At 43.9% G+C, this 14,088-nt stretch overlaps 1 protein-coding gene across 1 annotated transcript in view; it reads right to left on the reverse strand.

Annotated features, from left to right (window-relative positions):
• Positions 1-14,088, reverse strand: part of SNX29 (sorting nexin 29) — a 206,519-nt gene that overhangs the window by 13,610 nt on the left and 178,821 nt on the right. The window contains exon 20 of the mRNA XM_015415493.1: positions 6,239-6,378. Coding sequence (XP_015270979.1) covers positions 6,239-6,378 — 140 coding nt within the window. The remainder of the gene's footprint in view (positions 1-6,238; positions 6,379-14,088) is intronic.

Below are 14,088 nucleotides of genomic sequence, written 5' to 3' on the forward strand. Positions count from 1 at the left end.
AAATGGCCTAATGAAACTTGGCAACTCAGGTGAATTTACTTTTATTTCCTCATTGGGCTGCAATGTAATTGATTATATTTTGTTCTCCCCTTCTTTTTGGTCACATATTTCTGATTTTAAAATAGGTACCCCGATTCTTAGCGATCATTTACCTTTGATGCTTAGCGTTGATCTAGATGGGGTGCTCAAATCAACCTCAGAACAAGAAATACCCTGTACGCCTAGGGTTTTTCGTTCCCCTGAGTTAAGCCAAAGAATTTCACAATTATTCAAATCTATGCCGTCTTGAGCTTAGATCTGCATTAATAAATTCCTCTGATCATTTGGAGGCAATTCTTTATTTCAAATACTTAATATCTTTTATCATCAATTCATTGCACCAGAGGTTTGAAGTAAAGAATACCAATCACGAAAAGCATATGCCAAAACTCCAGTGGTTTGACAAAGAGTCACATTCGTACCATATACCGGAACTTCCGTAATTCCTTGGCCGCACAACTTCCAGTGGAATATCGAATTCTTAAACATCAGTTATGCCAACTAATTTATATTAAAAGGCAGGTTTTTATCAATAAACAATGGGGAAAACTTCTTTTTGCTATTTCCACAAATGTCTCAGCAAAATACTAAGATGCATCAGTCACTTACACTTGGCTATTTAAGCCTCGTCTTCTGATTGCATAATATAAGAATTTTGCAACAGCCTCCATTATTTCGCAATTAGAATTAAACAGAAAGTGAATAATTGTGTCATCAGAATGCCAGCTCTTACCCTCTAGAAATGGAGTAATAAAATGGGGTAAAATGTCCTCATAAAGGGGGCAATGAAGTATGGTGTGTGTAGTGGATTCTATATCTTTTAGATAACAAGGACAAAGTCTGTCTACATATGGTATCTGGCGGTACCTCCCTAAAACCACCTCTGAAGAACATTAAAGCGTGTAAGCATGTATGCTCTGTGATGATGTGGGGCTATTAAACTAAACGGATATTTGCAGTAGAGCCCATGTCAAAAGACCCCAGCCTACTTGGGGAGCATCTGCTGGCCGCTGCATGTTCCGTAAGTTCTTGCCTTTCAATGTCGAGAAATCTTTGTTTAATGATAGCATAGGCTTGTTTATCTGAAAAGGGAGCTAAATAATCTGGGGATATTCCCACTGTAGAGAGTTTCTCTTCTACATATCTAAGCCATGGACAGAGATGGGACTCAGCATATAATAATACTTTTAGCTTTAGCATGGAAATGAAGTTTAAGCCAAAACTGAGTTGTTATCAGCCATGCTCTGGTTGATAGAAGCCTTTGATTGGTTTCTAAGCATAAAACTGCATAAGGAACACACGAGGGAAGTCCAAGAATTTTCCGCAAAAATCTGGACTGAATTCTTTTCAAATCCCCTTTTAAGGCTTCAATCCAGATTGGTACTCCGTAGTATAATGGGGATCGAGCCAAGTTTAGGACTGTGACCATTGATCGGATCTAAGGTAGGTGCCAAATTATTTATAATAGGTTGAATAAAAAAGGCACTAAAAGGCAGCCCTGTTTGACTCCTATATTAATTGTAATTTTGTCAGTTAGGTCACCAACGTTGTTAAGCTTAACTTGACAGGTCATATTATGATGAAGCTTCATTATTAAATGTAAAAGCCTCGGTTCCATCCCCATCAACGTAAGTTTTTCCCATAGACGTTTTATTATGATTGAATCGAAAGCACCTTTTAGATCTAGAAAGGCTGCATATACTTTGGCGCCTTTTTGCCTCTTATACTTATTAACGAGCTGCGTAAGAGTCATGCAGTGATTTAGGGTGGATTCCCCCTTACAAAAAACTATTTGCTCTTGACCCAGAATTCCTTGTTCTGACATCCAAGATCCAAGTTTGTTAACCACTTGCCTAGCATAAAGTTTCCCAATAATGGAGAGGAGGCTTATCGGACGTTAACTGGATGGTAACTGATCATTAACCTTTTTAAAAATGGGACACAAGTGACTCTAGACAGTTTTGGCCTCAAATTGCTGGTGCTATACGTGCCAAATCACCCTCAGTTTCTGTTATCCCTTCTGGAACATGGTTTCAATATTTTTCTTCCATATTTCAAGAGGAACTCTCCTGCCCTAATGAGTTCCCTCATTCTCAATTGGCTGATCTCCCCGAGGGCCTTCTGTTACCCCTGAAGAAATTATAACCTTGATCAATTAAAAATAGGTAAAGCTCCAGGGCCAGATGAAATTATCCCTGAGATCCTGAAAGTTGACCCAGATTGGTGGGCCTCCCCCAACCTCCTTTTTTACAATGATAAATAAAACAGGTTAGATGCCTGTGGCCTGGTCCAATGCTATTATTGTGCCCATTTATAAGAAGGGATCACAACATAACCCTTCCAACTATAGGCCAATAAATTTACTCTCTGTAACAGGGAAATTATATGCTAATTTTTTACAACTAAAGCTCTATAATTGGATCTCATCCTCTAAGATCCTTGGTCCTGAGCAAATAGGGTTTAGCCAAGGGAAATCTCCTCTTGATCACTGTATTCTCCGCTCCCACCTGATAAATAAATATACAAAAAGAAGAAAGGGTAAGCTTCCTGGACCTTCCTGGACCTTAAAGGGGCCTTTGATTCTGTCTCGAGGAACTTACTTTGGCTCTGCACATATTTCTCTACTCCTGTAAACTGATGACGCGGTTATTTTGTCCTCTATTTATTTGGGGCTGAAGTGTTTACTTAATCGCTGTTATGAGTATTGTGCCACTAACCATCTGGAGCTAAACTATGAAAAGTCCAAAGTACTAGTATTTTCCAATTCCTGGAAGGTCTAAGATTGGAAAATTAATGGACATTCCTTGGAACAGGTTAAGACCTTTAAATATCTTGGTGTTCACCTCCAACACCACATGGGTTTGTCACCAAAAAACGGCAATTAATGCAGCTAAAATAAATGCAGCAGCAATCTCTAAATTTTACTTCTCAGGAAGAGGTAACCATTACATACCCGCTGCTTTAAAAGCCTTTAATGCCAAAAATAGGGGCCCAGCTATTATATGGGGTGCCCATTTGGATCAATACAGCTGGAAACTCCATAGAACAGCCTCAGTCTTATTTCTTGAGGAAAATATTTGGGGTTCCAATGTGTGTTCCCTATGCAGCTTTATGCCTGGAATGCGGCCAGAACATGCTGATAACTAAAGCATGGCTTACTACTATCAAGTATTGGCTTTGCCTTCTTTTCAGTTCGGATCCTTGTAGTTACACCTATCAATTTTATCAGAATCTAATGACTCAAATTGGATTACCTAACTAGAATCCAAAATTAAATCTCTGGAGATTACTTTAGATTCCTTACTCCTTACTTCTAATTCCAAGGCTTTTTCAATTATAAGGACCAATCTACTTCGCTCTGAGTCACATTCATTATATAACGCCACTAAAAAAACCTGTTCACCTCTGTATTTTGGAATATTCCCTTAAATTGGCCAAGTTGCCTCTTATCTCTATCAACTTCATATTCCCAAACTCCGTAGAGCCCTTTCTATGGCAAGATTCAATGTACTTCCTTCGGCCTTATTATCTAGCCGCTTTCAGGGCGTGCCCTTCTCTGATGCATAAACGATCATATTGAAACGATCTCCTATGTTCTGTTACAGTGCCCCTTCTATTATGCGCTATATCTAGAATTCTTAAACCCTATTTTGACTCAATTAGAAGAGTACAAGAAGGGGGACCTGCGATGCTCGCGGGGGTGGGGGGAGGAGAAGGAAGCAGCCACAGATGAGCCTTCTCCCCTGCCCGTCCCCGGCACCTACAGCGAGGCCTGCGCCTCTCCAAGCCTTCTCCCTCCTCCTCCCCAGCACCGGCGGCGAGATGCCTGAACTCGGCCTGCCGAACTTTCTCCTCTCTCCTTCCCCAGCAGCAGCAGCAGCAGCAGCAAGGGCTGAGTGGCTTACAGCCACCGGCCCATCAAGCCTCCCCCTCTCCCTCCCTGGTGTCGGTGGCGCGGCCTGAGAGGCTTCCAGCCACCGGGCCCCGCCAATCTCCCCCCCGCTTCTTCCCCCTCCATCGGTCTCCTCCCCCCCCACCTCGGCCAATCTCCTCCTCTCTCCCCACCTCAGCTCCGGCGGCGAGGACTGAGTGGCTTCCAGCCACCGGCCCATGGCAGAGTATAGGAAAGCAGTGCAGCACTATTCTCCTGCCTGGAGATTGGAAACCCGAAAGTATTTGTGTGCTAAGAGCATGAGGTACTGCTTAATGACGCAGTCAGTGTGACCTTGGCAGAGATAACAGAGAGCTTACACACACACACACACTCCAAAAGGATGCTCGAATGCTTGAAACTTTCCTCTACGCAGAGAGAAGGAGGGGGAGGGAAATGGGGGAAAACTGAGCTTATAAATAAACGCTGGGAAGCCGAGAGGTTTCAGATCAGCTCCTGCAGCCGTTTGTATCCTGTCGTCTTTGCATCGCATGCACCCCTGCACCCCACACCCCAACGAGTGACACCACAAGAGTTCTCAGAGCGTTCCCTGCGCATGCGCAGGAAATGCTCTCTTACTTTTGGGGAGATTTTTGTGCACACCTGGGAACTGCCCCAAGTGTGCAGGAAAATCTCCCTGCCCCCCAGGTGCCCCCGATGTACGGATTTAGATATCCACACGCAGGGGGCGCCTTCGCTATTAGATATATAGATTCTGATGGTTTAAAGATCCTTACTCTTCTTGATAATCCAAATTGTGAGATAACAGAAACTGTTGCAAAATTTCTTTCTGGTGCTACTTCTATTCACCCTTTATTTAATTGATCAGTTTTCTATTGCTGGCATATTTATATGGCAATTCCTTTTATATCAGTTTTTTGTAGTATTATTTTATGTCATTGTTGTTATTGTTGTATATGAGTTTGCGAGTCTTACATGCCAATAACGGTAATTGGATTGGAAGAGATTAGAAGTATCCCAGAGAAATAGATTGTACTAAAAGAAATTTTAAAAGTCTTTATAAAAAGGTTTATTATAAGAAAGAGGACAAGAAAGGGGGGAAAGGGTGGTTGGATTCTAAAACAGGGGTGGAAATTAATGATTTATTATGGTCCACGACTAGATACAAGTCCACACAGCAAATCAAAAGGACAAAAAAAGAGGAAAAACAGGGAACAGGTACACTATAACACAGCCTAAAGACTTTCAAATAAGAAGCAATAAATTGATCTAACTCAGATAAATATGTTACCTAGACTATAGCAGGTTCCTCAGAGCATGTGTAGAATACCTTGCAGTAACAAGATGTTGGAGGAGTTTTTAACCCCTACCCAGCCTCCTGTGGACCCCAGCTTCTACGGAAGATTGAAGGGAAGGGAAAATCCCAAATATCCAGACATTTATGGTTAATGGTTTTGGACCTAAGCCAACCCAAGAGTGATGAGCTGATGAAGCCAATCCCATGCAAGGCCCCATCTCTGATGTTAGAGGCTACTGATACCAATCAGAAAATTAGTAAAATGATAGTCCCACCCCTCAATGGCCCTGAACTTCCATAACAAATAGGTTGTCTGGTCAAAACTGGATTGTTCTTTGTACAAAAAAGGATTAAGTCTGGCAGGATGGGCCAATGTGGAATGGAAATGAATGGGTTATTGTAATATAAACCCCAGGGACCAAGGCTGCAGACACTCTAGGCAGCACTCTTGTGCCTTAGTAAGCTTACACGGTTTCTGTCACACAGGCAATTTTTTGCTCTTCTAGGCATTTGGGAATTAACTCGTTTTTTCACTGCTGTTTGATGCAGCTTTAAATTATTGTTTTTATATTATACTTAATTGAATTCATGTTATACTTTTTTTTGTCTCTAACACCCCCTGCTCGTGAACATCTGTCGTTGAAAGCCTATCTAGACACAGCAGAAATTTAAAAAGCAAAAAAGCACAGCTACACAGCACTAGTTTCTTGGAATGCTGGCTATTACCAGCGATGTGCTTTTCCTCTTGCTTGCATTTCTGTCAAAATCCATATAGTTTTAAGCAACAAAAGCTGTACAGCCATTGCTAAAAGAACTGTGTGCTTTAATATTTCACTTCACTAACAACATCCAGGCTACCTGAATTCTAATGTGTGATTTTTTAAAAACAAAACGCAACGCTGTATTGTGAATATTTTTGAGCAGTCAGTGTTAATATTTTAAAAATTGTATAAGAAAGAAAAATAACTTTAATAATATATGGTATATCTATTCATTTGAGCAGTACTTACATAAAAAAGGGCATCAGTTGGATAAGAGTCTCTTTTTTAGGGTTGGCAGTAAATTCTGGCACAGTCTGGATTACTTTGTTCATAACATTTCTTAAGTAATTCTGAAGGTGTTTCCGTCGTTCTTCTACAAATTTTGCATCCTGGGGGAGGGAGGGGGGAAAGCAAAGTGAATTCAGGAGGTTTTTTTTAAAAAAATTCTGAAGTGTCAAGAAAAATACAAACCTTAATTATTGATCAGAAACAAACTTCTATTAGGATTAAAAAATGACCAGGATAGAACATGGCTACTAGGGATGGGCTCTTGCCCCAAGATGCTGGTTCAGTTCATGAACTGTATCTGCCTAGTTCCTGGACCGTTTTCCAAACCAAACCACAGCCAGTTCATGAACTGGTTCACAAACCGGTCCAGATTGAAAAAAGCCCCCCGGGGAGTCTTGAGGCTCCAAATTTTGAGGGTGCCTCTAGCTCACTCTTCTCAATGTGTCCACCAAATTTGGTCCCCATTGGACTTCAGGGGCCTGAGCTAAAGACTCCTAAAAAAGGTCGCCAAAGCCAATGCTTTTCAGTGGGACGTCACCCCCACTGGTTCAGGAGTGACAAAAACTGATTCAGGTGAGCTAGAGGCCTCTGACTCACACAGTCCCTCCCTGGGGTGACCCTCCACATGCTGCACACGTTAAGTGCCTGTCGGGTTTGGGCGGTCCAAGTAGCGGACTCCCCCCAGCAAGGTGCCCCCAGGAAACTGCTTTTGGGAGAGCTGTCCAAAGCTGGTTTCAGACAGTACAGAGCAGACCTGGCTAAGCCACCTCCCTGGGGAACACCTGCACAGTTGCAGGCGCTTGTGTCTTCCTGTGGCCAACCACCCAGCCCTTTTGAAATGATGACTGGTTAGGAGCAACCCTCTCACCCTGCATGGGAGGGTGACAGGGACCTGGTGACTGAGACTCTCTGCATGGCTGTGGCAGGAGGGCACTGGTGGAGTAGCAGCCAGAACCTAAAATATCCAGAGGAGGAGGGGTTTGGGTCCCCCGCTGGAGGGACCTGGCACCCAACAACCCAGACTCTGTATGACAGAAAGACTCCCAAACCACACCATTGATATGGAATGCTGACCTACAGCAACAATGTTCTCAATGAGGCCAGTCTTTGGGGGAAAGATTTGGGAGTCAGGAGAGGCATCTGTGGGTTGGACTCAGGGAATGGGTGGCCAGGTGACGGCATTGAGGTGCAGACGTTTCATGGCTGCCAGTGTGCTCTTTGACCCAAGGGGGGGGGCATTTGTGAATTTCCTGCATTGTGCAGGGAGTTGGACTAGATGACCCTGGAGATCCCTTCCAACATGATTCTATGACCACCAGCACATGGGTGGGTGATGTTCTCTCCCCGGGGCCACCATCCACCCACTGGCAGCGCGATCACTGGGCAGGGCTGACCCTCCCACCATGACCAGGGCCCAGGGAACACCCACACAGGGGTGGGTGGTGCTCTCTTCCCAGGCCCATCCTCTCTGGAATGGCAAAATGATCACTGACAAGGGCAGAACCTCCCACCCAGCTGGGGGCCCGGAGAACAACCGGACAGGAGTGGGTGGTGCTCTCTCCCCGGGCCTGTTCTCCACCCACCGGCAACATGATAACTGGGCAGGGCTGACCCTCCCATCCTGCTCAAGACCCAGGGAACAACCACATAGGGGTGGGTGGTACTCCCTCCCCAGTCCTATCCACCCTGAAACATCAATGTGATCACTGACTATGGTTGACCCTCCTACCCAGCCTGGGGCCCAAGGAACGCCTGCACAGGGGTGGGTGGTGCTCCCTCCCTGGGCCCATCCACCCTGAAACAGTAAAGTGATTATCAAACCAGGACAACCCCCCCACCCACCCACCCAGCCCGGGCTCACCCTCTACTCACTGGCATAATGACTACTGGGCAGAGCCACCCCCCACCCTTCCCGGAGCACATCTGCATGGGGTGGGTGGTCCTCCCTTCCCAGGTCCATCCACCCTGAAACGGTAAAGTGATTACCGACCAGGGCTGACCCCCCCGCCCTGTCCAGGGGAACACCCACATAAGGGCAGGTGGCATTCACTCTCCCAGCCCACCCGCCACCCACTGTCAGACTCTTGAACAAACTTGCTCCCAACAACACTTTCTTATTTATTTATCTCAATTTGTATCCCACCCTCCCCACTGAGGCAGAGTCAGGGCAGCTTACATTGCATTTCATGAAGTACACTACAATTAAAAGGTTGTCAAGACATTAAAAAAATCACATAAAATAACAGTAATTTAAAATATACCTAAAAGCACTGGAACATCCAAATAAAACAGGAGCAAACGGTCTTTATGGCCTGGCTTAGGTGGCCATATAGGTCTAATGGCTTCCACACCAGCTTGGTTCTCTCACTTATTTTGCAGCGAGCACAGGCCAGAGACAGCGCTGGTATGCCAGGGCGTAGGCTGGAGATAGAGAAGGTAGACCAGGGCACAGGGACACTCCTTGGTATAAAATGCAGATCCTAATCAAACGTCTGGTGGAAGAGCTCCGTTTTACAGGCCCTGTGGAACGGTAGAAGGTCCCACAGGGCCCTGATATCTTCCGGAAGCTCATTCCACCAGGATGGAGCCACTACCAAGAAGGCTCTGGCCCTGATAGTCGCCAGCCTAATAACCTTGGGGCCTGGAAGAGCCAGCGAATTTTGCGTCCCTGATCACAGTGCTCTCCGGGGAACACGTGGGTAGTGAGTTGTTTATTGAGAGATGAAGATGTTTCAAGCTGAGACCATTCATGTCAGAACTGACTCCTTTGGCACCAGTTCTGAAATTATACATGATTCAAACAAGCTACCCCCCCAGTGACCGGTCCAATCAATCCATTCATTCAGCCCACCTAAACCTAGTGTGCTCCGTTAGCCCTTCTCCCCTCACCTGCGAATCTACAGTTACATTATCTGTCACTACTTTTCTGGACTTACAGTTAAATTTATCTTTTCAAGACCCTACTGTGGATTATAAAAGTTTGTTGGATAATCTTATATTTTTTATTTTTTCACTTTCTAGGAGTGGCCAAAGTATTTGAGCTTCAACTTTCAGGGAACAGTCAGTTGATTTCCTTTAGGATTGACTGATTTGATCTCCTTGCAGTCCAAGAGACTCTCAAGTCTTCTCCAGCACCATCATTTGAAAACATCTATTCTTCAGCGCTCAGCCTTCCTTATGGTCCGACTCTTGCAGCCATACTGGGAATACCATTGATTTGACCATACGGACATTTGTTGGCAGGGTGATGTCTTTTTATTATGCTGTTCAGGTTCGCCATAGCTTTCCTCCCAAGGAGCAAGCATCTTTTAATTTTTCATGGCTGCAGTCACCGTCTCCAGTGATCTTGGATCCTAGGAACATGAAGTCTGTCACTGCTTCCATGACTTCCCCTTCTATTTGCCAAGGAGTGATGGGAAAACACGGAGAGAGCTGGCCCACAATATCGCCAAGAATTGGACATGACTGAATGACTAACAAGAACAACAATATATGTTTAGGATAGATCCTTGCAGACCCCTACCATACCTGCAACTGGGTTCTGGCTCACAAGAGCTTCTGCCACAAGGCTCTTGGTTATTTTGTCTGCAACAGACTAACATGGCTTACACCCTGCCCACCCACTCAAGAATAAAAAAAACCACACTGCTGGACTTTCTACAGACATGAAGACAAACAATGGGGATGATGACAACAACCCTGACTGCAAACATTTTGGAAAGCAAAAGAAGCGTGCCTGTCTGGATTTTTTTCAGCTTGCCAGCACAGCTTGTCTTGTTCTCCATGATCATTCAATACAGTCATGGACAAGCTGCTAGGATACTCCACTGAGTTTTATAACACTAATCCCATCTCTGTTTGGGGACTTTCTTTCTTTTTTGATTCCCCCCCCCCATATCAACAAACAAAAAAACCAACCAAACAAAAAACCCTCCTTGCAAGAACATTCATTCTTCACATATATGTACGTGACACTCCTTCTCTATCTCAAGTCCCCGACCCCCACTGAAATGAAGTCTTGTGAAATGCTTAATTTATGCCCCTATCTTGTATTGTGCAGAACATCCTCTGCCAGTGCTATAAAAATAATAAAATGTCCAGAATCAAAACTGCAGTTTCCTTTTGCAAATTATCTGATACAGATTTACATCCCTTTATTTTACATTTTGTTCAGCAGACATTAGTTTATCTTTCATTACCCCTTTTTATTGTCATCTTCAATTATTTATTCTACTTATTTTAAAATTTCTACATTGCCTTTCCCACTACAACAGAATTCAAGGTGACACTCATAAAATGTCAGCAAGACACTTAAAAAAGGCGGAAGAACAGCATAAAATGGACCAGAAGCAGAGAAACAATAATCATGGCACAGGCAGCAGATTCTCAACTAGAATTTAATCCAGGTTTAGCATCCTGGCTCATAGGGGAAACTAACTCTGGCTAACCCATGTGCCAGCATTCATATGTCATGGGTAAAAAGACTTAGTTTTTAAGCTGTAATTCTCTGTACAAGAAAGGGGAAGGAACAATGTGTGTGTTGTGCATATCATGGCTAAATAACTGGTTAAAACTGATGCCCGAATGCAGCAAAGGGTCTCAGGCACACCCCTGTTTTAATTCTGTTTCCCTTTTTTGCCTCATGATTTCTTAAAATCATTGCAGATAAAAGCCTGGCCACACCTGGGAGCTTTTGTAACATAATGGCTGTGATCCAGGAGATGCCCAGTTCAAATCTCAAATTCATTAGGGAGTCTCAAGAAACACATTCTCTCTCAGCCTCAGGGGGATCAGCAATCAGGGGGATAATACTGGCCTACCTAGTCCGGATTGCTGTGATAATATAGTAGAGGTATTGTTAAATGCTGCAAACGGGAGGAATGATACTGCCCTACCTTATAGGGCTATTGTCAGGATTGCTGTCCTAACATTTGTGAGGTGTTCTTAACACTGAAACAGTGGAATCATCATACTGGCTACCTTATAGGGTGGTTGTAACTATTACTGTAATAAAAAAATGTGACATGATTTAAATACTGAAATCAAGGTGTAATAAGAGTGGTCTACATTATAGTGTTGTTAGAGCAGGATCCATGTGCAGGTGAGGTGTTTTGAACACCGAAAGCACCAGATAATATTATTAAGATAAACCACAACAATATATACATACATAATTCGTAAATCCTTAAAGTGGAAGGTAAGAGAAACTGAAGTCATGCAGAGTTATTTTGCTTAAGCAGACAAGAGGCAGAACAAAGAACTGAATGAAGGTCACTGAATTCAAGTGATCCCCAATGAAACCGTGCCGAGTTTGGTCTTCCCATTCTTTTATGATACAAACAAAACAGTCAAATTCAAATGAGCTGCCTTCTGAAAGATAAACCTTGACTTCTGCTTTTCAGAGCTGCAGATTTTTCTGGAAAAGAACACTCCAAGGTAACCAGCTTAAATGTACTCAGTCTCATTTCTGCATAAAAAGCTGTTCTTAAGTCTGTGCTCTGGATAGAATCATAGAGTTGGAAGGGGCCATACAGAGCATCTTGTCCAACCCCCTGCCCAGTGCAGGACCAGCCTAAAGCATCTCTGACAAATATTCATCCAGCCTCTTCTTGAAAGCTGCCAGTAAGGGAGCTTGCCACCTTTGAACCACTCTGACAATGAAAAAGTTTTTCCTAATATCCAGCTGATACCTTTCTGCATGTAATTTAAACCCGTTGCTTCGGATCCTATCCTCTGCTGCCAACTGGAACAGCTCCTTGCCCTCCTCCAAATGACAGCCTTTCAAAGATTTAAAGAGAGCGATCATGTCCCCCCTCAATCTCTTCTTCTCCAAACTATACATTCCCAGAGCCCTTAGCCCTTCCTCGTAGGGCTCAGTCTGCAGACCCCTGATCATCATCGTCGCTCTCTTCTGCACCCTCTCAATTTTGCCCACATCCTTTTTGAAGTGAGGCCTCCAGAACTGCACACAGTATTCAAGGTGCAGCCTGACCAAGGCAGTATACAGAGGGGCTATGACCTCCTGCGATTTCGATGCTATCTATAACCTCCTGCAATTTTGATGCAGCAATACCCTCCCCCCCTTTAAAATGGGTAACAATGACAAAAATACAGTAAGCTAATCTATTAAAAAGCAGACAGGGGGTGGAGAAAGAGTCCAAGGTAACTGGCAAAAGAAACTCACAATACTGGATACAGTAAAGGAATATTACAGGTCATGTAGAAGATGGAGCAGATCTATTCTCTCTTGCTCCGGATTGCAAGACTAGATCAAATGGGTGGAAATTACAAGGGAGTCGTTACCGGCTAAATATCAGGAGAAACTTCCTAACTGTAAGAGTGGTTGAGCAGTGGAACAGTCTGCCTCGGGAGGTGGTGGATGCTCCTTCACTGGATGTTTTCGAGCGGAGGCTGGACGACCATCTTTCAGGTATGTTGTAGGGCTATCTTTCAGCTATGCTCCTGCAGAGTGCAGGGGGTTGGACTAGATGACCTGCAAGATCCCTTCCAACTCTAACATTCTATGATTCTATGATATAAAAATCAGGAATATAAGCAATATAAAAATATAAGCAAAAGTATTTTTATGATAATCTCTAAACAGAAAGCCACTGGCCCTGAGGTTTCTAAATCTATGTTTATTAACACAGTAAATGTGCCCCATTGAAGTTTAAAGAAAGTTGGCTTTATAAGGCCTTTCATCAAAGACAAACAAGCATCTCTGTCAGAGCCAGCATCCATATCTGAGTATATCAGGATGAGGAATCTTTGTTGTTGTTGCTTTAAAATATATGTGGAAGAAACAGAAGGTAATAAATTCGATGCTTATGCACAATCCAAAACCCCAGTATGGTTCATTTCTGTGGGTTACATCATTTTACTAAAACAGGTAAAAACCAAGAAATAAGACATATTTTCCACATTAAAAACCAAAGGTGAATTAACAAACAATGGTGAGCTAAAATTTAACAATATCAGCATCATCCCATGTAACGTAAATGTATATGGGAACTCACATAGCAAACAGGTGGGCCCAGGCTAACGCCTGTAGGATATATTGGTGTAACCCATAGTATAGGCGGATTGGAGCACAGGAAACAGATACCCGCTGCCTCAACCAAAGGCCTGGTGGAACAGCTTGTAATTCTTGGTGATCTCCAGCCCATAACTGGAGGTTGGCAACTAGTACCCCTGGAGGAAATGGCTGCTTTGAAGGGTGGAGTCTATGGCATTATACTTTTCTTAGGGCCCTCCCCTCCTCAAATCCTGCCCTCTCCAGGCTCTACCCCTCAAATCCCTAGGTATTTTCTAACCTGGAGTTGGTAACCTTATCTCCTTCCCACCCAACAGCCAACCTACCTTTATCTGCCCCTCTGTCTCATGCTTTCCTTCTACCCTTACAGCAGTCTCTACCTAGAACTGTAGCCCAGTTGCGTGGTGCTGGGCACTGAGCCAGGCCCACTTGCATGTAAGGAACCCTCAAGGACTTGTGGCATGGCACCTCATTTTCACCTGTACCCCCCCTTCCCCACACGATTTCCTCTTTCCCACCTCCTGGCAAACCCCATATCTTCTCCCTTTTACCTGTCTCATTCCCTCCTTCTCAACCGTTCACCAATCTAACTTTTAGTTGCCTCCCATTTTCAGCTATATCTATTCTTTACCCCACCTTTCTCCACAGTGGAGACCAAAGCAGCTTACATTATTCTCCTCTCCTCCTTTTTATCAGCACAGCAACCTTGTGAGGTAGGTTAGGCTGAAAGTATGTGACTGGTCCAAAATCACTGAGTTTCCACAAGACTGGGACTCAT

This window comes from Gekko japonicus, unplaced genomic scaffold, assembly GCF_001447785.1.
Source record: "Gekko japonicus isolate JY-2015 unplaced genomic scaffold, Gekko_japonicus_V1.1 scaffold1631, whole genome shotgun sequence".
NCBI classification, from domain to species: domain Eukaryota; kingdom Metazoa; phylum Chordata; class Lepidosauria; order Squamata; family Gekkonidae; genus Gekko; species Gekko japonicus.